Here is a 25,476-nt window from a genome sequence, read left to right as displayed (position 1 = left end):
TAGGCTAGTTTCAACTTGGAAGGTCAGCTAGGCTAACTAGATAACTTAGTATGGCTAGATACATTTTTTCAGTTAGCATCAAGAGCGCTAGCTTCATAATATTAGCTTCCTCTTCTCTTACCTTTTTCACTGGGCTTCAGTCTAATGTTAGTTAGCCAGAAAAACTGTGATTATTTGGCTCCGCCCACTGAGGTTTAACTCAACCAATGAGATTATTTCTGCCTCCAGAGCAGCTCTGCCTCCCAGAAATGTCTGTATTAATAAAATTCCAATCTACATTTCAATAGAAGGTCAGCCCACTAAAGTTTGTAGGCCTATTCTCTCACAGTTCTAGTTTCATAATGGGCCTCATCTGTATGCATTGAAATACAGTCAAAAATATAACAAAAGCTACATCATTCATTCAAAACATTAATTGCCAAAGTTTTTTTTATTCTTCTTTGAACTGTTTGTGAGATGTGTTGATACCTTTAAAGGTCCTTTTTGCTTTATTGAATAGACAAAGAGAGAGAGAGTGAGAGAGAGAGAGAGAGAGAGAGAGAGAGAGAGAGAGAGAGAGAGAGGCCTTTATTAGCTCATTTACCAGGGCTTTAATGTGACATTTATCTGTCGCTCTCGCCCGTCATTACTTCCATCAGTAAAGGTCAAGCGCGTGCACGCGGGCCCTTTCAGGTGTTGGGGCCCTTTTCCCTGTTTAAACATCTGCTCGCCAGGAGCACAGGGGATATATTACTTCATCACTTGCGTGTTTACCGGCTGCGGGATCGAGGCTGATATTTCACTTTTACTGAATAGACAAAAGAGAGAGGGAGAGGGAGAGAGAGAGAGAGAGAGAGAGAGAGAGAGAGAGAGAGAGAGAGAGAGAGAGAGAGAGAATGAGAGAGAAAATGAGAGTGAGAGGGATTTCATGACAAAAACAAGTCTTTTCCTTCAGACTTTCCTTTGCTATCCCATCTCAGTGAAGTCGGAAAGCTGTTGTGGGTGAAGTGGTGTGTGTGTGTGTGTGTGTGTGTGTGTGTGTGTGTGTGTGTGTGTGTGGAGTGGGGGCAGCACTTCCTCTCTCTCTCTCTCTCTCTCTCCATCCCAGTACATTGAGAAATAATTGAGCGCGGTGAAAAGCCAAGCATTCATTGAAAGACCTTGACTGGCGCTGCCGCGAGCCTGGAGGCTCAGTATAGTGATTCAGCACCACAGAGCAGCGCGCAGGAGAGGAAGACAGCAACACACAAAAAAAGAAAGGAAAGAAGAAAAGGGAACGAAAGAAAAAGGAAGGGAAGGAGGAGAGCGAGAGCTGCGCGCTGGTTTGGAGCCGTTGGAATTTCACCGTTCGTGGCCAAAAACCATGCTAAGGAGTATTTTTTAAAAACCCGTGAGAACTTCCCACGTCCCGGACTAAAATCTGAAGTTTTTTCTTTTTTTTCTATAAAATCATCCAAACTCCTACGATTCGGGATTTAACCGGCGCGGATATATCAGATGCGTCGAGCGCACCGGACCTATCCAGGGGTGTAGCCGGGGTGTTTTTGCGCGCTGGTGCGTGTAAGTGTGTGAGTGCGCGTGTGTGTGAGTGTGTGCGAGGTGGGAGATCAGCCGGAGTGGCCGACCAGTCAGAAGGATGCTGGAGGGCAATGCCTGCAGAAAGAGAGGATGAGATTTGTCGAAAGGCGCTGGAACTGCTGTCCGACCTGTGCTCCAAGGGAGAGGTGCAGGACGACAACTGCCTGGATTTCATCTACTACTTCAGAGACCTGGCCAGACCCCGCTACACAGACTCAGGTCAGGCTCCATATAGTCTGCACATCTGCCCTTTTTTTTTAGTTTAAGATAGGCTGGAGTTCTAGGCTGTATAATAACCCTAACCCTCCCACTGAATTAGGCAAATCATTGGATTATGTGATTTTATTGTTTTGGGATTGTTAAATTGATAGGCAAACAACCACCAATACGAACTAAATTAATTATATGTTTAGAAAAGCATTAAGCCTTTTCCCTATCTTCATATAGCGTGCATCATCTGCTGTGATGTAGTATGGATTTATGTCATAAGGATTTATGTCTGAAAACTTTAGGTGGGGTTGTAGCCCAAAGCTTCTGCATAGGCATACACAGTGATTCAGTTAAAACCTGTGTTTTCCCTATAGCAGCTCCGTACAAAAGAAGAGTGTGAACTGTAAACTTGTTGCTTGCATCTTTTAGCACCTAGTACCGCCGGAATCCGCAAAGCAGTCCAGATCTCTGTGTGCTTTTTTTTTTATTTTTATTTTTTTTTACAGCAGTTTTTGTAACAGCCTCCATCCTTCCGCGCGCAAAGCCAAACAGAATGAATGGGAGTGTTGGTCTGGTTTCTCTTCCTCTGGGCGGAGAGAGAGAGAGAGAGAGAGAGAGAGAGAGAGAGAGAGAGAGAGAGAGAGAGAGAGAGCGAGAGAGAGAGCGAGAGAGCGAGAGCCCCACCCGAGATTCTCCATAGCTCCCAACACTTTGAACTGGAGCTCCAATCAAATGTAACGACCAGTGATTGGAAGCAGTTATTTTACTGGTTAGACTTTACCATTGGACACAATTCATATTCTGACCAGTTTAGTTTTGCTGAAAAGTAAACGACCAGCCTTAGACTCATCTCTTTGAATAGTTTATTGGCTCCATCCCTACTGAATAAAAACGATACAAATCCTATACATTTTAGAGGGACAGTAATACAAATTTCACAGCAAAACGTCCCCAGTAAAATTAAAGGAATATTATAGGTACCATAGGAGTTGAAAAGTACCATTAAGTATGATAAGATCACTCTAAACTCACTATTGACTACCACAGACATACTTTCCTTTATGAATACTGTAGGAAAATTACTGTCATTTTTCTTTTGGGGTGATTCCACAAAATCAGTTTTTCACCTACCTCACCCATCTGTGATAAAATGTTGAGCAAATTGTAAGTGTCTGTGTGTTTGTGTGTGTGTGTGTGTGTGTGTGTGTGTGTACGTATGTGAGTGGTTGGGTGGTGCACATGGATAGCATACCATGTAGGCTATTAGTGAATACTACCTATGCATATATTATCTACTATGAGCATAGGTATGCATATGAATATCTCTCTCTCTGCATGTGTGTGTGTGTGTGTGTGCGTGTGTGAATGTTGGTTTTCGGTAATAGCAGCTGGGGCTTGGCTGATGCCTTTAAACATATTACAATCCATCATTAAACATGTATGATAAAGAGGAAGTTCAAGCTACCAGATTGGTTCCCCTGAGGAGCTGTGACCCACTTCCTCTTGTATTAGACTGCTCTACATACACACACACACACACACACATACACGCACACACACACACACACTACACACACACACACACACACACAGTTTGATCCACAACAAACAACTAGCCTATCCCTCGGAGCCGGAGGGGAGAGACTGGAGCTGGTCTGGCCTCTCATAACTTTTGGGACTTTCACAAGCGGAGAGCCTCATAATAACCAAACGATCGACTTGAACTGTTTAATGACTGTAGGAAAATATTGGATTTTTGTTAAATAATTCAAAAGTTTTATACATTACTGGCAGCTAGATATGGATTTAGCGTACCACACAGCCAAGCAACAATATGCTTCTTAACAATGCCACGTGCTTGACAGAAAGCAAAATAATGCGGGGAAGAGTCATTTGGGCTATCTGTTATTACTTGGCTGCCTGGTAGGCTAAATTCATATCTAGCTGCCTGACTGACTGTCCTGTATTACCTTGCATCCTGTCAGGCACATGGCATTGTCTAACATTATTTAGGCTACCTGGTAGCTGCCTAGTGTTGCTTGGCTTTCTGGAAGGCTTAATGCATCAATTACACTGCCTAAGAGACTGCTACTATGTAGCTAGTATCACTTACCTGCTGCCTTTGAGGAATCAGTTGTGAATTGCAGCCCGGCAGGCCATGCTAGCCTACTTTTTAGAACCTGCAATTGTTAATACTTTAGCAGTGACAGAATATCACTGATTTGTATGACATCATGTATAATCACTATAGTTAGGGATAATACGACTACTTTTAAGAAGAAATTATGTATATTAAAGGCACTTCGCTAAAACTTTAGCTATTAAGTTAGCTAGCTTGCCAGCTAACAGGACTATCATGTGGTGCAGTTTGCTCATGACTTGCGGTTGGCTCATTGCAGAAAGAGGTGTGCTGGCAATTTGCCTGACAGACCTTACTGAGGGAACAAAAGTCCTTTGGTCCAGCTCTTGTGGCTGTCAACAGCTGATTGCATTCAGAGTTCAATAGACATGGTTAATTTCTGTGCTGGTTTTGACTGGGAACTGATCAATTCATCACCGATACATCTGATTGATTTAGTGTTTAGATAGTCAGCTTGTTAGTTGACACTATCTAAGATAACCATAGTACCTGGTTAGCTATCACTGTCTTGTTAAGACATATTTGCACTCTAGCTTAACGTAGAAGCTAGCGTTGGTGTAGCAAGTATTAGTCTTTGAGACTTTTAGACTTTGCTTAATTAGTCTCTTGGCTAGTTAGCTAGCTAACAAAGCCAAAAGACAAAACAGTTTCCTGTGTCAAGAAACTGTATATAGAAAGTAACATCAATTTGGAATCAAATTTACCTTATCATTACCTTAGTTAACTAACTAACTGCAAAGCCTGTATAGTTTTAGGTTCCCTCGCAATAGTTTTGCATGGCCTCACTTGCAGTCTCACATCACATCCCATTCTCTTCCTTCCTCCCTCTGATGCAAACAGACTAGCCAGAAGATAGTCTGGATACATCCTAAAATTACATTAAATGGTTCAAATACACACATTTCTATATGCATTTGCAAACAATTTAGGCCTCGGTCAGTTCATGTACAATTTGGGAGAAATTAGTTTTGCATGGCCTGCAAAACTATTGCAAGGGCTATGTCCCTTCAGGGCTTCCATTGAAGGTAAGGTAAGGTATTACAGGTAGGATTGATATTTAAGTTGCATCAACACTTTGCATCATCAAAGATCACTTCACAGTGGAGAGAAGGGACTATAGTACTGTTGCCAACTTGATTTATCTACTGTTCAGACCCCGCTGGCAACTTTATTTCTCAAAAGACAAGTGACATTTCAGACCATGGGGGGACAATTTTAATGTGTTGACGGCCAAAACATTTGGCAACAAAAGTACGGCTGATGCCCATTTGCGCTGCTTTCTTCTCTAATCCAAAGATGTCTGATGATCACAGCGCTCCCCATACACAGTGTAGCCCCTCCCTTCGCTAAGAGCTGGGGGCTGGAGCAAATACCTGTATATTGATATGCAAATTAGCATCTGGCGACTTCTAACGACTTTTTGAGCATCATAAGCATGCTTTCTTTGGTAGAGAGTTGGCAACACTGGACTAGAGCTGTGGACTGAGGACAAAGGACAGATTTATGTGAGCAGCATACTCATTTAGGTGCCATTTTCTAAGCCTTTCTATTCCCCCAGATTCATATTTTGGCTAGTGAGGATACTTAATACCAGCCTGGTCTGAAAATGACATCCCATGGGCTAATGAGGGGGAGTAAAATTTCCATCCCTGCTATCCGTCCAGTGTTCAAGCTCATGTTTGACAGGGGTACAGTGGCATGTACAGCTCAAACCACAATACTGTGTTCATGAGCTGATATTGCTAGTATATTAGATTTAAATTAAATTAAAACAATGTTCCCTATATGGAACATATTAAGGCATGGCAACTTGCTGGATTACATAAAGTGGACAATGTCAAATAGGATAGGAGTTTATCCAGTTTTAGTTAGTTTTAGTCAGATATCGAGAAACGTTTTTCAGCTCTACAATGCATATTGTGACTTTTTTCTATCAGACTATATTGTGTGGGTTCATATTGTTCCACTCTGAATCAGCGGAGTTTGATAAGAGTGATATTTGCAGACACAGTGTTCATATGGAAAAGCAGAAGTGTAGAAAGCACCTTTATTTCTTGGTTTCCAAGATTAGGGATTGATTAAATGCGGATGGGAAAAGGTTAGTGGTGTTTCATTACACCCTTGATTGCGTTGTGGTGGTATTGTTGTTGCCAGGCAACATAACATTATTGGATATTTGGTTTGGAAATCTTTGAGCCTCAGGTGATTTTCGTGAATGAGCCCAATAAACTTAATGTCTCTTCCCTTTCCTTCCCTTCCCTTCCCTTCTCTTCTCTTCTCTTCCATTCTTCCCTTCATCGTGTCTTTGCCTCCACTTCCCTCTCCTCTCTTCCCCTTGTGTACTTACCTATACTCTCTATTAGTCCGAAATGCCCCTTTCCACCCCCTTCTCTTGAATCTCCTGCCATGTAAGTAGATCCCCAGGTGTTACCCCCCACCCCCCACCCCCCATTTTCTCTCTAATACCCGGTCTAAGTAGTTTCCTGGGCATTATCCCTATGCTTCCCCTTAGGCCCACATTCCCTTGCCCTCTCACCTTAGCGATTGTCTCTTATTGACCCACTGCTGACTTGGCTGTTGCAGCTTATTGAACTGTACTCAGTGCTTGGCTCCCCAGAGGACAGACTACATGGAAGAGTTTAATGAGATGACTCTATCCTGAGGCCCGCAGTCTGACAGGACTACACATTAACCTGAGTAGAAAACAACAAATTAGCCATAATCGTAGCCTTTCCTCCGCTTAATCTCCACAAGAAAAAGAAGAATTATTTGACACATTAATCTTCATGGTCCTTGTGTCGCCAAGATATAAACAAATCTGCTTTTTAGGAATGTAGTGTCACCCTGGTTGTTTTTTTCCCAATGATGCATATGAATTTTGGGTGTTTTACATGGCATTATTAGTAGTTTGGGTTGTGAAGCATATTGTTGGGTGAAAACCTTGTATCTCCAAAATGTCAACTTTTCAGGAGCTAAGAAAAGCAGCCTTGTTTTTAGCTTGACCACCATACATTTTTGAGTTTATCCAAAGACATTTGAAAGGGTTTTAAAGGCCAAAGGATGCTAGAATTTTCTTAGCCCATAGAGGACCATGTAATCCTTCAATAGACATGAAAAAATGGAAATCACTATAAATGGAGGTACGACCCTTACAAAAAAGTCACATGTGAAAACTCACATATGGTTTGGTTTTCATATGTGAACAACTTTTCTCACATTGTATTCCAATGTCACATGAGTTTTTACTTCAGATATAACAATTCCAAATTCTACATTAAGTTTTTTGGCGCATGCAAACCTTTGTTTTTCACATTTCCCCCTGCCATTAGATATGTCAATATTTGTTTCACATGTGAAAACTTATTTTCTTCAACTATTTTGTAAGGGGAGGTTTTCACGGGACAACAGCGATATCCTATATGTGACAGACAATGTCAGTCAAAACTGTAGATGCAAAGCTGATGTGGAATACTGACAAAATAGTGACAGTACTCCAGTCCCACTGAATCAGCCATTGAACCGCGATGTTTGTAACAGTACAGTGGTTTAATTGCAGGGTATTTTCTGTGTAGGTGTGCTAGATAGTCAACAAGAATAACCTCGGAACAACGGGAGTGTCCCCTACATCTCTGATCACTCTCTGCTCTGTTCTGCGTCTTACACTGGGTGTGATGGGCTTATGTTGAACCTTCTCGAGAGGCATGAGGGACCTTGGTATCCACTAAACACCAGAAATACCCTGCTTTCAACCACAGTGAAGCTGCTGCCTCGAAAAACAACAAAAATAAAAGCATAAAAGCAGCAGTAAACTAGGCCACTCCGGCACATCCCTGACCCCCTGCAGTCAGTTGTTATAGTGTTCACTATCATTATCATAATGTATAGAGTTAATAATGAGGAGCCAAGGGAGCCAGTGGGAGGCCCTGCATGGTAATCTGTGTTTATATACCTTGGGCGATGTTTGACAGACTGGGCCATTTGAGACTGGAAGATTAAAATGGGTCCCCAAGTTACTCTAGAGAAATATCTATCTATCTGTCTATTTATCTATCTATCCATCCATCCATCCATCCATCTATCTATCTATCAACTTATCTGACTTACGCTTACGTACAGGTGCAAGATTTGCATTAGATGGCTAGGTCAGGCACGTGTGTGTGTGTGTGTGTGTGTGTGTGTGTGAGGTTCAAAGATATTCATAGCTGTTGTTCATTCCTGTTGTCATGAGTCCAGTGGGCAGATAGGCCAGCGGCCGAACCTATAGCCTCCACACACACACACACACACACACACACACACACACTGATGACTAGCTCTTGCAAGTGTGTGATAGGTTTGCACCTACATTTATGTTTTTACATTTTACAGTATTAGGCAGTTAGAAAACTCTTATCCAACCTTACAATGAGTGCAACTGTAAAATAATACATAAAAAGTACATAAACTCATTTAAATGACTGTTAATGTTTTGCTTTGTGCTGCCTCAAAGGTACATGCATTTCAAAGGGTGTAATAAACTTGTTATTTGGGGTAATCCCATTTGCACCATTAAGTTAAAGGGAAAGTCCACCTAAAAACATATTTTTCCTATATAGTTATTATCATTATTGCTATATAGTTGAATCAGTATTTGTGCACTTGAACACCTCTTGCTCAAAGCTAATGACCTGACCGACTGAAAACCAAAGATGTAACCTGTGACGTTATCAACAGACATAACCTGGAGCCTAGAAAAAATGACTATTGTTTAAACATGTTCTTGCAAATGACCTGCATTTCACTGCCTTTTATATACAACTAAACTTAGAAACACATCTCTGTCAAAGCTACCCTCGATAACTCAGTTGTCTCTTGGTCCTCTAACACCATTCATCAAGCCTCTATCTAAGAATTTGATGTTTTAACAACTACTAAACAACTGTTTCAGATGTTTGTTTTTTACTGATTTGTGAACACTACAAAGATCAGCTCTGCTTTATCGTTTCACAACGCTGACAGACTTCAACTTGTTTTTCTATCATCTCACCTTGACTGCTGCACTGGCCTGTCTGCCTGTCTCAGTCGTCAGGCAGCGGTACGCTTACAGACTGTGCAGAATTCTGTTGCCAGGTTATTGACGAAGACTAGACACACATCGCAGGATCACATGTCTATTTTCGCCTTTCTACACCGGTGGCCAATTGATTTTACTGATTTACATTTAATGCTTTGCTCCTGGCTACATCTCACATCGTTTAACCCCTTGTGAGCTGGGGTGCAGCCTGAAATCCTAAGGCAGGGTCCGAGGCAGATTCCAAGTCCAAGCTAAAGAGATACTGGCTGCACTTTTTCTGAAGCTGTCTCTTTGGTCTGATAAAAGCAAATCCCTAACTCGTTAAATTAAAGCTGTGTTAGGCAACTTTGCACCTTGAGAGAGGAAAAGATCTAATGTTGGTGAGTCCAGCTTTCTCTGGACAGGTTTCACTCTTAAGTTTGGATTCATCACTCCCTGCGGGTGTGTGTGTCCACACCTGATACCAGAATTTAATTTGGGCAAGTAGAGTGAATATACGGCGTCTCGATTACTCTGTTGCAGCCCCACTTTGTGACTTAGACTGATAAGACAGGTGTATTTTTACAGTAAAGTCTTGCCTTGTGCAGCTTTAAGGAAACTGGTGGTAGACATAGCTTCAAGTCTATGACACCTAAGCTCCATAGAGTGGTTTTAAGTTGCTTTATTTCAAGAATATCCATCTTAACAAGTCAATTGGGAAACAAATCTTCCACTGGTGTTTCATTTGTTTCCAACACAAATCAACTTGTTTGAATTTTCTTGAATCAACTGCTTTATCCTGCTTTATTTCAAGATAATGACACTTGTTTCTAGAAAATTGAAAGTGAAACTGCATTGGAAATGAATTTTTCACTTGTTTTGAGACAGGATAAGATTTTAAAACAGAATGTGAGATGAAATGGCGTGTCAAGGTGAACATTTTTGCAGCGTTCAGTCCTTTGAAGGCTTTGTTCCTGTTTTAAATGTCCCTTGTGTTTGATATGAGTTGACCAAACATTTCTCAAACAGTCCAATCATCTAGCCGCGGGCATTTGTTCCAGGGAAGAACATTTTCACTCCTGATGAGAATAATGGAGGCTGAATACAAAATGAATGAGTCTGATTCTGCGGCAGAGAGAGAGAGAGAGGGAGAGAGAGATAGAGAGAGAGAGAGAGAGAGAGAGAGAGTAGCACAGGGAGAGAGCAGTAGAGAAAAAAAACAGGACACAAAATAATTCAGCAATCAGTGAGCTGACATGTATTCCCTTGCGTTCCTGTCAGTCGGAACACACCGTGACATGAAACATGACGTGAACCCATGATAGAGGCCAAGAGTGTGTGTGTGTGTGTGTGTGTGTGCGTGTGTGTGTGCGTGCGTGTGTGTGCTCACTGAAGACGGTGCATGGGTCAGGACTCATCATCACCAGTCCTTAAAAAATCTGAAAATGTCTTAAAATAAATGATCTACATTTAAAGCCTTGAAATTATTAAAATGTCTTAAATATAGTTATTATTCCCCATGCAATGACAGGTTTATTTGTGCTGCATGTGCACTCTTAGATTAATACAGAACAGCGTTAATACAATATGGAAAACATTTTTTTTCCCATCATGTTTGCTTTACTAAACACAATTAGACTTCACATCCCTTAACAATTAATTTCTTATTACCCCTTTTCTCATTCCGCCCATTTAAAGTTTCAGAACTTTCATTAGCTATATTCAGTGGGAAATATGTTTATTTTTTTAATTTATTTTTGTTTTTGTTTTAAATATTAGTCAAATTCAATTCTAGGAAGCATTAAAAAGGACTTAAAAAGTCTTAAATCTGTCTCTCTGAAACCTGCAGATACATTGCACACACACACACACACACACACACACACACACACACACACACACACACACATACACAAGCATGAATAAAATATCATACATGCTTGGAAACTCTCCCAGTCCCTGACAAGAGACATGACTACTTGATGAAAGAATGACAGATGAAGTGTGTTTGCATGTGTGTGTGCATGTATGCGTGTGTGTCAATAGCATACATGCTGAATCAAACACACGATGGAGCTGACAGGCTCTCATGTAAGTGTCATTCTCAGCCATCCACTGAGATTCAGTACAAACGAGCCTTTCTCCAGCATAGTTGGGTAATCAGCCAACCTATAAAGCACGGTGTTTATTTACACACCGCCTCATCAAAGGGAGATTTTGTCCAAATCGATAAAAGGAGGCCATCTGTTTGTCTGTTCACTTTGGGGTTTTTAAAGCTTGGTTCACTTCAGAGGCAGGAAAACGCACTCTGCCCATAGCTTCCATCAGGAACAATCCATCTGCATTGTTAGACAGACAAAGAAAAACCTCAGAGTCACTCATATGTTTTCCTCTGTGATAACGCTCTCTATCTCTATTAGCGTTGCGAGGCCGCTGTATACAGCTTCGTCATTCGTAATTTATCGCTTTTTTCATCGTGCCGGTTTTGTGCAACGGTTGTTTGACAGCAAATGAGAATCTAGCGCTCCTCCTGTTTCATATTCATAATCATTCTCCTCGCGGCCTTTGGGAAATCATCCCTCTGTAGTTGTGAGCCTATTGTTGGTGTTTAATTGAAATGTTCTGCAAATGTTGTTTTCACACTTGTCTGAACCTCATGAAATCAGATACCGGACCTATTATCATCGCAGAAGAAGAGATTCAGTTTGTTTATTCATTGTTTCGAAGATGCAAAAATAGCAGCAGCTTTGGAAATTGCTCTCCAAGGGCATAATAAGTAAATATTTGTAGGACTGCTTTAAGACGCTTTTGAATGTGGTGACACTTCAGTGTATGGGGACACATAATGTCCAGGTAGGCTATAAATTTGTGTCTTAGCAGATTATAAGGTCTTTAAAAGGGCAAGTAAAATAATGAATGAGGGAAATATGGTTATAAATGCCTTCAATTACAAAATACTAAATAATTAAAATTACAATTAAAATTCCTTAATGACTGTTTAGGCATTGATCTAAGCCATCAGTAATGCCTCAGTAAGTATAGGAATCTTATAGTGCATGCATACTCATGGCATGAAATAGCTACAACCAACGCCACCACAGACACCACAGACAATTAAACTAATCAAGACCTCTCTAACCCTTTCTAATTAAAAATTGTAGACTTCCTTTGGTGAGGAGTGAGCTCGCTGATTATTGGAGCTCCCAAATCCAATTAACCGCCACTGGCTGTACTGGGTTCAGGGCTCGGCGCCTTGATTGCGCCCTGCAAGAAGGCTTGACAAAGCCAAGACACCCTGCCACTTCAGAAAAAAAAAGTTCTAACAAAGGTAATTGAATGAAGCCACAGGGTTGTCTGGGCCGTTTGAAGACACTCTATCAGCACCCAAACACCTTTGCTCATTTTACAAGCCAAGCTCACGAGGGAAAGGAGCAACGGTTTCTTTTTCTTTTTTTATCTTGTTGAAACTCAGAACGTTTGAAAAGGGGAAGGAGTCGCGATGTCACGTTTTGAGGCTTGAAGGTACCGTGACTAGATACAGCTGATATGCCGAGTTGTAATTTCGATGCGGAAAAGCAGCGTATCGAGTTTCGAATGTGAAATAGTTTTCATTTTTATCATTAAAGGTATACTGAGCAGAATTTTCCCCTTTGAAATAGCATAAACTCATCCAAAAATGATCCCACTCAATCATTACTTATGGCCCATTGGTCTGCAGAGAGCCTGCCTTCTGCCTGGACTTTCTTATTTCTGAATATGCGGGACATTTCTGGGTGTCAAACTTTTGGTAGCAGTGTGTCCGCCTGCAACCAAAACCACTGCTAAATCGTTTTATATCTAAAAGCCACGCTGGCTGCAGTAGCAAACTAAACTATAAAGAGTGGAGTTCTGGTCAGAGCTAGTGTGTGTCGTGAGCGTAGCTTAGTTGTAGTTGAAAAGCTGATACCTAGCTAGCAGCTAAGCTAACCGGCACCTACCTGTCCAACAGAAAACAGGCCAACTCCGCATCGCTCTTCATCCCCATCCTCTCCTTCAATACTCACCAACGGGTGAAAACCAACCCCAGATTCACTCTCATTTTGGAACGAGCCTTGTCTGCTTGGCGCTTTGCCTCGCTGTACTTTTTTACTGTTTTTAACCGTTCTGGCAACCACATTCAGGGGGCGTGCGCTTTGTGTCTTATTGAGCTAGGCAGGAGCAGTCAACTTTGATCATTGTGTTTACAAGCCACAATAACCGGCCAAATCCTACTCTCTAAACAAATGCATCATAACTATTTGGCAAAGCGAAGCCGCAGCACAGCGGAGCGACTCAGCTGGATCCTCTCTAACTGTGCCAACTGAGAACAGAAGCCATGCATTGTGTTGGGGCACATACATCATCCCTCCATTGCTTTCAGTTCATCCCAGCTGGTCCCCAGTGCAGGACTGTACACTCCAGAGGACTATGTCCTATTTGGTTCATTTCACAAATCATATCGCTGACTGTGTTGTAATTACAATGAGCATGTACTATATAGATGGCTTGCTTGGAAGAGTGGTGCAGAATAGCCCTGTTAAGAGACTAAAATACCTCTACTGAATGTAGGATCAAGAACCAGGCTCCTTTGGGTGAATGGTAGATGTTTGAGGAGCCTAAGTTTGAATCTCTTTAGTTACAAATTGCTGGTCAGATGAAAAAAAATTCAAATTGATAAACATACATGTTTAGAATTATGCAATGGGTTTTGAATAGTGCTTGACTGATATGGGTTTTTGAAGGCTGACATGTTTTTGGATTGATGAGCTGAGGCCAGACTCAGTGGGATTTTAGGTTTGATTTGAGGCTGGACATTCCATCAGAATACCTAAGGACAGTATGGGAACATGGCTCATTTATGACAGTAGAGTCCAGTTGTTCAAGTTTCAATTTCTCCATTGACTTTCATGGTAAAATGGACTGGAAAACCCCACTGAAACTGCATTTTCAATTATAGTGATTGTAAAGGGATGATTTATATTTTCTTTTAAACCTTAATAACTGGACTCTGCTATCATGCATAAATGAACCATATGATGATATGGTATAATATATACTGTGCTAAAGTGTTCTGAGCCCAGCCCTATACCCTAAAACCCCATTGAGTCTGGTCTCTACTAAATACAATCTAACTATGATATCTGAGTAACACATGACAAAAAATGTTGTGCAGACTTTTGCTAGTGTGGCAGTTTGGCCCGAACAGAGCGAAGGGGTTGAATATTTAAGCAAAATAGATTTCTATGCTAAATTGCTACAGCTTTGTTTTCATTTTGATAGAAGCCCAGAACTCAGACAAAAAAATGTGCAAAAAGTCAAGGGGTCTGAATACTTTTGTAAGGCACTGTAAATGGCTGCATGCTGTATTTCAATTCAGGTAAAAAAAAAAAGAAAAATGAAAAAAAGAAAGAAGTCTGTATCAGAGTTGTGATGTTTTCATACAACGGCACCCACATTCTGCAACGCTGTCAACAGTAAATAACCTTTACTGGACAGTGTGGGTGCAGTGCATCATTGGCATTATCAGTGTGTCAATGCGTCTGTTGGATATAAGGCGTCTGCAGGGCAGCATGCTGCACAAGGACACTCACTTTGTCTGCTGGGTTCAGGGAATGCAGATCATCTTTTTCTTTCTGTTGAGTCTGATCGAGAACGACTAGCAAGACAGAAAAGGAGAAGTACAAAAGAAAGAGGCGATGGAGAGATATATACTCTCCGTCTGTCTGTCTCGCTCTCTCTCTCTTCCCAGCAGCCTTTCTCTCTTAAAGTCTCGTTCCTCGGCAGACAGTCTCAGCGATGCTTTTAATTTCGTTTGTGAAAGGCCGCTCCAGAAGAAAGAGGTATCCGCTGTAAAAGAGCAATATCTGTCCTGTTCTGCAACCTTCTGCTACCCAGCAGTTAAGAGGGAGAAACTCCCCTCTGCTAATGGATAACAAACTCTTGTCCTTTGGTCTCAAATGTCCTGTCCATCATTCCTTAAGTGTGGGCATGGACATGCAAGGCTCAGACAGGAGGAAGCAAGCCCAAATCATCTGGAAAAGAGAGGATATTCTTCTTTTTTAAAGCAGCATGGGCAGTCACGCCTTTTTTTTAAGTTTCAAGTGCAAAATCATATTCGAGAAACTTAAGTACAAAACTTTATCAGAAATACTAATACAAATACAGATGAAGAAAAATAAAATTCAAATAACAAATAAATGTCTTTGAAATAAATAAAACGACAGATAATTGAGAATTAAAATGTTTGTTATAATGGGTTACAGTAGACAGACTGTTTTTTTTAAAGAGTCCATAAGTGATGTGAATTCCAATTTAAGTGGGAAAAATTGGTAACAGCTTTTAAAAATTCACATTCACACAACTTTGTCATAAGTATCGTGAATTCACAATGAATCACAATGAATTCAAGAGACTTGATTTTACAATCAAAATAAAAAAATACAAACAAAAGTTCAACTGTACCATGTATCATGTAGTATTTATTATTATTTGGTTTAAAGTCACTCCAAAAAATAAATGATGGAGGGCTTCTTTGTTGATGGCAAAAAAAATTAAAATCTGTATCAATATCTTTGAATGAGTACATACATTTGGGTACATATTGTGCAAAACCTTACTTTATTGCTAATACAGAATATATATGGGAGAAGCCATGCTCTTTGCCAGTTTATGTTTGTTACTGTGGAGTCCCAGGAGGATTTGCCTGTGGGAGTGACTTTCTTTTTGCTCACTTGTTTGTTTCCACATTTAGAGTCATTTATGTCCAAACATCAAATCTTGAGAAGATGTTCAAACATATGTAGTGCATCACGTATGAGTAGTCAGTCTACCTCATGTGTTTTAATAGGCTTTGTGACATCTTTGCAGTGAGGACAGATGGGACAGTGGACAGGGAGAGATGTGACAGCATACTGATTTTAGAAGTCCCCACTTGTAGTCAGGGTGCAGGGTGGAGACCTTCTAATGGCTGCTTGGATTTGAACATATACAGTCACCAGTAGGCGTGTACATAACAGATTGGGCCTTAACCATAACCATAGCCATGAAAAATCACAGGAAGCACTCTGATTTCCTCATCAAAGGGCTGGGGAACTTGCAGGTTGTTAATCACTCGTCTTCTCTGCACCTCTCTCTCTCTATCTCTCTCTCTCTCTCTCAATTCAATTTCAATTCAATTCAATTCAATTCAAAGGGGCTTTATTGGCATGGGAAACATACGTTTACATTGCCAAAGCAAGTGTGAAATAAAAACAAAAACTGTACGTACAATTAAAGATATACTAGAATAAAGAAATGTGTAAACAGAGCTGTGTAACATTGCAACATTGCAATCAAATAAATGAAATAAGAGTAGGTAAAATTAACTTAAAAATACAAACAGAAAAATTGTGCTTTTGCTGTTAAAAAAAGAAAAAAAAAAAAAAATATATATATATATATATATATATATATACAGATAAGTAAAGATAGCTTAAAATAAAAATAGAAAAATGTGGATATTGCAGTTAAAAAATATAAATACAAATAAGTGAGAACTGTGTAAACACTGCAACAATTTTTTTTTTTTTTTTACAAATGTATTTAAAGGTATCTGTTCTGTTTGTATGTACAGTATGTATGTACAGAGATCAGCACGGTGCAGAGAGTGCAGGAATACACAGATGATTGACAGTCTTTACGGTGGTTGTATTCCATTGGATGTCCTTTTCCTGTCACAACAGCTCACAAATCTTGCTGCTGTGTTTGCACAGCAAACTCTCTCTCTCTCTCTCTCTCTCTCTCTCTCTCTCTCTCTCTCTCTCAATCTCTCTCTCTCTCTCTCTCGCTCACTGGCTGTCCCTCAGGCTATGAATCCAACAACTGAGCAAACAAACACTAAAGCAAAGGATATTGACACAACAGTGAATGTATAATTTATAATGCATGACAGATACAAAGAGAAGATACATAATATCATCCTCTCTAGCTTGTGGTGACCCCTCCCTCTCTCTCTCTCTCTCTCTCCCTCTCTCTCTCCCCCCATCTGTCACTCAATTCAATTGACATTGCCAATGCATGAGAAAGACAATATAACTTATCTGACGAAGAAGACGTTATGAACAGATATTAATGCAAAAATGTTCTGCACAACTCAGAGTAATACTTGAATTAACAATTGACTGAAAGAGACATCAGCTGAATCAATCTTAATCTCCAATGTTCTTAGGTTTTGGCAAGCTGTTATGAATTTTGGTGCTATTAGTCTCGCTTTCAAATTCTTGATATATTTGGATAATCTTTGGGCAGAAGAAATTTTCTCTTCAACTATTGCATGAGATGACGAAGTGTAATTTTGTTTCCATCTCATTTAGCATACAGAATGAACTTAGCCGGTCCTCCCTGGGAAACCAGGTTTGTCTGTAGCAGCCTTCTCAATGGCCAAGCTATGTTCACTGAGTCTCACTCTCTCTGTCTGTCATTCTGTCTGTCTGTCTGTCATTCTGTCTCTCCCATCTGTCTCTAGATGTATCGGTGAGCCTGTTGTCCCTGCTGGTGACCACCTGTGGCCTGGCTCTTTTCAGCGTCTCCCTCTTCGTCTCGTGGAAGTTATGCTGGGTGCCATGGAGCGGCCGCTTCCTCCCCGACGCCCTCAAGGGGGCGCACTTCCTGGGAGGAGACCAAGAGCCCGTCCTCACAGAGGTAATGAAGAAGAGAGACTGGGATTCAATTCTTTGAATTCAATTTTATTGATCTGAAATTCACTCAAAAGGCCAGATCTCTGAAACGAAAAATGTCCTTGCTTACTGGAATTATAAAAAGTCAAAAGTTAATGTACTAGGACAGTAAACCAAACTTGGTTTGGTAGATTGACACTTTATTGTTGTATACAAAATAGAGAAGCTCTACAGTGGCATCATCTCCCAAAGCAACCACAACCTCAGTAGTCCTATTGGTTAATAGTCTTGTCTTTAGCTCTAGTCTCTACTCCAAAACACTGTGAATAGTAACTTGAGAAAGCTTGAGAGAGTCAGCACAGTTAACCTGACCAACTGTTAGCTAGCTAACTAGCCAGCAGGCTAATTTAGCAAAGCAACAGTGTTAAGTTTACATGTGACTACTATCACTAGATTCTAGTAGATACGTTAGCTAGTTTGCAAATCAGATGTGTTAACAACAATAGTTAACTGACCAGATACTACAGTTAGCTAGCTAACAAGCTATCCAAAAACAAAATCGATTAGATATATCAGTGGGGAAATGAACACCACAGAATTGAACCATGTCTGTTCAAATTATGCTTAGACAGCCAGATTATACGTTTAGAAATGCAATCAGCTGTTCACAGCCATTGTTGCGACTAGTATCAGTCTGGTCACCAAGGACAAATTGATGTATGAGGACACAGTATACTCACCTTTCTTCAGCAATACACCTCACTACAACCCTGTCCTCAAACCCCCAAACCGTCTTCCCAATTTAGGATTTTCAGTACCAGTATTCATCAAAACTGTTGTAAACTGTAAGCATCTGCTGTGCAGGTGGACGGGGAGGAGAGGGAGTACAGCGAGGACGGCTGTGTTAAGGAGCCCACGGCGCCCCCATCCGCTGTCACTGTCCCGGAGTCGGCCATGAAGATCAGCCACACGTCGCCTGACATCCCGCTGGAGACCCAGACCAAGATGGAGAAAAACCAGGTCCACACTCTAGCCAGAGACAGGGTCCAGAGACAGATTACTGAGCCCACCTCGTCTGTACGGTCAGTACACATCACTCCCTGAAGCTTTTTGGCCAACTTTTGGTGTTTGACAAATGTTACACACAGGTGGACACACAGACACACAAGGGAGAGAAGAACCAACCTACCTAGAGACAGAGTTCAGAGAGATATCACAAAGTTGATGGTCAGTATTCCTCTTGTGGTACAGACAGACAACACACAAACAGAAGAAGAGATGTACACATGCACACACACGCCTACATACTGATACCAGCATTAAATGAGGCATATCATAATTCTGTCAATTTAGCTGGTTAGCACTCACCTCACAGCAAGAAGGACCCAGGCTCAATTCCTTTATGTGTGCAGTTTGCTTGTTCTCCTGGGTTTCTTCCTGCAGTTCAAAGCCTTGCAAGTCAGGTGGATTGGAGACTCTAAGGAGACTCAGTTTGTGTTAAATGCCTACCAACAGCGTAGGAGGGCACTTTATGTTTGATGTGTTAAAGGCACAGTCTGTGCCTCAGATGTGCCTAAGTTATGTTTTATAGCTGTAATGTCTAAGGAGCAGGATTGCCCCGCCCATGCGGGCTGGGCACCTTTTGGTGCCCAGCCAAAAGGTGCATGACACTTTGAAAAATAAATTACTTACTACTTACTAAGGCTACATACACACTGCAGGCCTCAGTGCTCAATTCCGATATTTTCTGACTGTTCACAATCATTTTTGAAAGTGACCCACATCTGATATCAGTTTGAACGGACCTCCATCCTGAAATGACCCACATGCGCAAATGAACAACAAAAGAAATAATGTCTGAACAGCCACCAAAATTACAGTTCATGCTCCTCCTAGGGAAGATTTGCTGTGGCGGCAAAAAAAGGGCCAAAGGCTTGGACTTTGCTTTCTGCGGAGCTGTCACTACCACTTCTGTGCAGAGAGACCTGTGGTTGTGGGAAGGGAGCCAGCAGCAGAGGATCTGAGACACAGTTCTTCAAGAACTTTAGATTGTCCAATACTTGTGCCAGTGCCTGTCCACAATGCTCTTGCGGCAAACCACAAGACTGAGGTGACCAATCTCTGTCACAAAGTGCGCAGGAGTTGGATTACATTGGCTTGTGACAGGGGCGGGTTATTGCACGATATCCAGCCTCTTTGGCAACGCAGTGATCAGATCTATGTCACATCAGATCTATGTCACATAGGGAGAGAAAAAATAGAATTGGGACACTCTCAGCTGCAACGTGAACATAGCCTTAAATTGCCTATATGTATGAATGTTGGTGACCTGCCCAGGGTTTTTCTCTACCTTCCCCCCAATGTTTGCTAGGATAGGCTCCAGCACCCTGCAATAATGAAAAGGGATACATGTCTAGAGAAATGAATAAACATTAGGCTTACTATGAAAGTCAGAATATGGACTAGATTTCACATGAAATACAAAACATACGCTGCATTTTCTAATAATGACCCATACATGTCTTTGTTACAGTCACAACTCCATCCGTCGTCAGATGAACCTGTCCAATCCGGACTTCAACCCTGCTCAGTTCCAGCGCCAGGAGTCCCTGTCTGGTCTGGGCCGGATCAAACCAGAGCTCTACAAGCAGCGCTCGGTGGATGCAGAGGACGGGCGCCGGGCTGACAGCTGCGGGCGTCTTCACTTCATCCTGAAGTTCGATTGCGACCTGGAGCAGCTGATCGTGAAGATCCACAAGGCCCAGGACCTTCCCGCAAAGGACTTCTCAGGGACCTCTGATCCTTACGTCAAGATCTACCTGCTGCCCGACCGCAAGACCAAGCACCAGACCAAGGTGCACCGCAAGACACTCAACCCAGTGTTCGATGAGGTGTTTCTCTTTCCCGTGGCGTACGCCGAGCTGCCGAGCCGCAAGCTGCACTTCAGTGTCTACGACTTTGACAGGTTCTCGCGTCACGATTTGATCGGCCAGGTGGTGGTGGACAGCTTCCTGGATCTGGCCGACTTCCCCCGGGAGACAAAACTGTGCCGGGACATACAATATGTAACCTCGGTGAGATACAAGTCTTTATCCATTTCTTTATCTGTTGTCTGTGTCTTTCTTTTAGTGTGTTCTTAGCATTCTGACATGTTTGTTGAGAGTGCAGTTGATAGTAAATAGAATTCAGAATTCTTTTCACCGTCAATATCATGTCAGGTGTACGAGGCCAACAGTATCTGTACCAGCATGAATCCCATGCCCATACTTCAATCTGCCCAGAAACTGCTCAAACAATCAAGAAGAGTAAAAAAATACCCTGTAAGACCCTGTTACAACAGCATAGGGAAGCAGATATATCAACGTGCTAGTATCTCATTTCCCCTCCAAGTGGAACTCATCTGTGGTTTCAAGAGGCAGAGACACAGAAATATACTTAGACACACTTAATGTTTAATGAAAGGCACTAGGAAACACTTGGGGGTAGTGACCCAGATCTACGCTGACATAAGAGTGGGGTTGCTTTGACGTGTAGATACAGCGACACTGTCTATATTGCATTATTCACTGGGATAAATCTACAGCACTGGTAGACTGTGTAAGTCAGTAAGGAAGTTATACCCTTCTGCCCGGGAATGGCTCATCAGGAACAGCAAGCACTAAGCCGGGTAGGAGCAGCATGGTATGGTGAGTAATGCAGATTGGTGAAGCTTGGTTTGGGAAAGAAGACCCACTTTTCTGGCTATGGGCAGGAACTGTGACCACAAGGCCTAGCCAGTGGAAAGCACACTTGGAAAGTCATGGATGGACAGTATACAGTACTTCTTTCCGTGATGACACACAATCAGTTTTGTGGAGTAAGGATGGATAAACGTTATAAGATTTCATACTAAGATTTCATCCTTCAAAGGCGGTATATGCAGCATTTTAACTTCAATAAATCATGACCACATTAATGCTGAGACACTAGTAATTATATCAACAAACAAGACCATCACCAAGAAGGTTTATGGGAAATGTGGTTACAATTCTGAGAAACACTAGCACTAACAATACCTCTGCCGTGAGGTACAGGCTCCCAATCGTCTCGACCATGGTCTCATTTGTTTTTGGTAATTATACCAAGGTATCAAAATTAATTTGACAATGATATATTAATGTTTAAAAATACTACACATAGCATCTTTAATCTTAATTAAATCCTGCCATATTTAAATTAGCTGACATATCTGTGAATTTAGGTATTTGTGTGTGTGTGTGATTTTCTAATTTAATCAATGTATGTTGTGCTTTCTCTCTGTTCTACTACTTTGATGTATGAATGAAAACAGCTATATTTGTCCTAAAGAAAAGAACTCTGGTGCCAACGCTGGCTCTATAGTTGCCAAGTTTTCTGCATTGTTGTTAAGGAAACTTAATAGTTCTGCTGTCATATTGACCTTAGTCTTTTTATAGACTATGTCCTTGCTGAACCTGTATTATTCCTAGGCAGATTTTTAGTTGCTTGTGGCTCATACTTGTATTCAGGATTGCCTGGATTATATACATCGCACATCTCTCATTTTTACCCATTTTCTTGCCTCTCTTCTTTGTAATAAATCACAGCTGAAAGTTTTTCATTTGGGGACTCTGCCTTTAAAATGAAAATCTAAATGTATGCCTGTCTACTCACAATCTAATACAAATATATGCTAATTGAATGTGCAATTCAATCTACAGGCAGCGTCTGCACTTCCACAGTCTCCGTAGACCTGAACTGTGTTTCAGATGGTTTAAGTCAGCCTTTTGCCACTACTCCCTATAGAAATCTATCCCTGCACGAGACGTTTGATTGTGCAATTACTGTAGGTACAGTAAGGAAAGGTAAGGCTTCTGCTTTGCCTCTCAAAGGATCCATCCTATCTCCATCAGAGATTCAAGCTATTACCACATGAAGCTCTTTTTTCTCTCCTAGAAATGTCTACCATAATCAAAGTGTTGCCTTGGAAATTGCACTGAACACTAACACTGCAGCTATGTATGTAATTAAAAATACTCATCAATCATCATGTCTGTCATCATGTCTCAAATATATGAATTCACGCAGTTTCCCTTTTGTTAGGGAATTTATTGAAAAAAATCACACCAAAAGACAGAAAATTATTATCTGGTGTCTGGAACTGGCCACTATTCCATTTTTAGACACTTTAAACGTTATAGGGAAAACGCAGCAGCTCCTCATAAAGCAATTAACGTTCAAGGAATGAAAAAGAACATTATACGGCCGGGTCAGCAGTAAACCAGTCCTGACCTGTTTGTGCGTCGCTAACTACGGTAACACTAAGACCCAACGGGGTCTCCCCCCCAACACACACACACACACACACACACACACACACACCCACACACACACACACAAACTCATCCTGTTTATTCACAAATATTGTATTAACACCTTCCAGAGTCTATTAGCATTCCACACTAAATAAGGTCAGTATAAATAGGTTAGAATCTCCTCTGAGGCACGCAACTTGTGATCTATAGCTGTCCTGTCCCCTATGTCCAAGTCTGGGGAGGTTACTTTCTAAATATAGCCCTTTAAATTTCATCCATTTCCCCAATACAAACAGTAATCAGCAATGTAAACCATTGGATTATTCCAAATCAATAATGTAATCTGATTACCTTCAGTGATTTATGGGAGATCTTTTCTCCAAAAGCCATGGAATATGCAGTTATCCCCAATTCACAACTGAAATTTAAATCACAATATCATCTACAATCATGCTAGACCATAATTACAAGCTTCATACAAACTGTTATAATCTCATAATTTCAAATGCTTTTTAGTTCTTCAAATATGTAGTAACCAGCGTTTTTGTATGTGGGCTGCTGTGATCCCGTTCCATGTAACTTGTTACCTCCCAGTCCTGCTAGTTAGCCTGCCATAGCTGTCGCTATCTGATCCTTATCCCAGTGTGGCTCTGGAGAGAAGCTCTGATTTCTCCTCTCTACTGTCAGGGGAAGAAACACACACACACACACACACACACACACACACGCACACACACACACACACACTGCTGTCGGTGCTGGTCAGACATCGGCTCAGAGGTTGTTCCACCCAGTCCTTTGACATCAGCTAACACAACTAAGGACCTGGATAAGTCAAAGCCTGTCCATAAATGCATGTGGAGTGTGTGTGAGTTTGTGTGTGTGCGTGTATGTGTGTATGTGTGTGTGTGTCATCTGTTTGTGTTTGTGTTCCAGGATTTGCATCTACAAGGGAGGTTGAAAGAAACCTGGAGTTTTTCAGATGGCCAGGAAGTTCACAGAAACTCTCTCTCTCTCTATCTCTCTCTCTCTCCCTCTCTCTCTCTCTCTCTCTCTCTCTCCTGTCCCCAGAACTGGGTTACCTCCCTCGGGACCTCAGAGTAGGAAGGGACCCTGTGCTGGTCCAACCTCTAGTCCGTGTGCATTAATCATAGCTCCAGGCACAGACTGAGCCTCTAGCCATCCCTGGCCCTATGCATCGAACTGTAATATACACACATCTCTGAGCTGCATGCTTATGGCAGAATAAATGAGATTCTGCCTTTGGCTTGTACAGTAGAACATCAGTTAAAGGTGCTATGACACATCCCTAACATCTTTAGTGCCTAAATGTGTTGTCGTATACTTATCTGTGGCGCACACGTTGGAACAAGGTTAAGATGCACATCTGTGTTTACAGTCCTGCAAATGACACATCCCTGTTGAGAGTGCACGTTTTAATAAAGCCCAACCTCAAGCCCGCCGTGGCAGGACTCCTCTTTAGTTATGTGTGTGGATTAGTGGTGAAGCTACAGTGCGCAGAGAGATGAAACGGTAATTAAAACCTCTCCTCTGGAAACCACTTGGACCTCTGCTGGCTTAGGAACGGATCCTGCCAGATTCCGCCGTGCGCTTGTCCTTTTGCCGTACGGTCCCATGACGCATTCGTAGCAATGATGCATAGACCTAATTAATGATCAGTTTATTTGAATGTGATCAGCTGCCTTCATCTCTTCTACGGAGAAGAGCGCTTTATTATCAAAAGCATGTGTTGTCTTACAATCATAAAAAAAAGGTTTAGCTGTACATCACTGTATCACAGCAATCCATGCAAACGAATAGATGAAGAACCCAGAAGTCATGCGATGTCGTGAATTTCATCTCATTAGGAGAAGAGGATTGAACGTTTTTTTACTTGTTAGACTTTGCCTACATGTGGGAATGATGCATCTCACCATTGCGTTCTTACATTTTCAAAATGGCACTGATCTTCCGGGGATTGTGGGGGTGGGGAGTGGGGCGTGGGGCACTACATCATTTGCTTGCTCATCCATGTGTTAAGCTCAATATCTTAGACATCACTGAACCCATTTTGACAGAACTCAGGGAAATGATGCATCTCACCGCTGCTTTCCAGCATAATTACACTGATTGGCCCAAGTGGGAACTGCAATTACAGCTCAAAAGAAGGTGACATATTTGTTACTGATTGGCCCAGACGGGGACTTCATCATTCAGGTAGAGTTGACGTGTTTATTGTCGCCTTGTTTTAATGAAATTGGACTACATTGCGTCTATAGAGGGTCAATGGCTGCTGGTCTATTAGGGCTGAATGGAAAGACGAGGCACCACAGCTAGATGAGACAGACTTCTTCACTGTTCAATACTCATCTTGTTATGGACTTGGCCTCATCCATTCATTCCTCTGAGTCAATGTAGTCTCTCATAAGCAACCAATTATTGTGTTGTTTCCTGGAATGTTCGGTTTGTATATTGAATATATATCAATGGATGGTTCCGCCATTTGTTCTGCTGTTCGGTGCAACAGAACATATTTTATGATAATCTAGCAAT

General features: G+C 41.5%; 1 protein-coding gene across 2 annotated transcripts in view; it reads left to right on the top strand.

Annotated features, from left to right (window-relative positions):
- Positions 1 to 1,628: 1,628 nt before the first annotated feature.
- Positions 1,629 to 25,476, top strand: part of syt9b (synaptotagmin IXb) — a 38,615-nt gene continuing 14,767 nt past the window's right edge. For both annotated transcript variants that reach the window (XM_071914866.2, XM_071914865.2), the window contains exons 1-4: positions 1,629 to 1,776; positions 17,461 to 17,636; positions 18,476 to 18,693; positions 20,145 to 20,685. In XM_071914866.2, coding sequence (XP_071770967.1) covers positions 1,629 to 1,776; positions 17,461 to 17,636; positions 18,476 to 18,693; positions 20,145 to 20,685 — 1,083 coding nt within the window. The remainder of the gene's footprint in view (positions 1,777 to 17,460; positions 17,637 to 18,475; positions 18,694 to 20,144; positions 20,686 to 25,476) is intronic.

The sequence above is a fragment of the Centroberyx gerrardi genome, chromosome 4 (assembly GCF_048128805.1).
Source record: "Centroberyx gerrardi isolate f3 chromosome 4, fCenGer3.hap1.cur.20231027, whole genome shotgun sequence".
NCBI lineage: Eukaryota > Metazoa > Chordata > Actinopteri > Beryciformes > Berycidae > Centroberyx > Centroberyx gerrardi.
The sequence above is the reverse complement of the archived record's forward strand: the minus strand, read 5'-3'. Positions and strand labels throughout refer to the sequence as shown.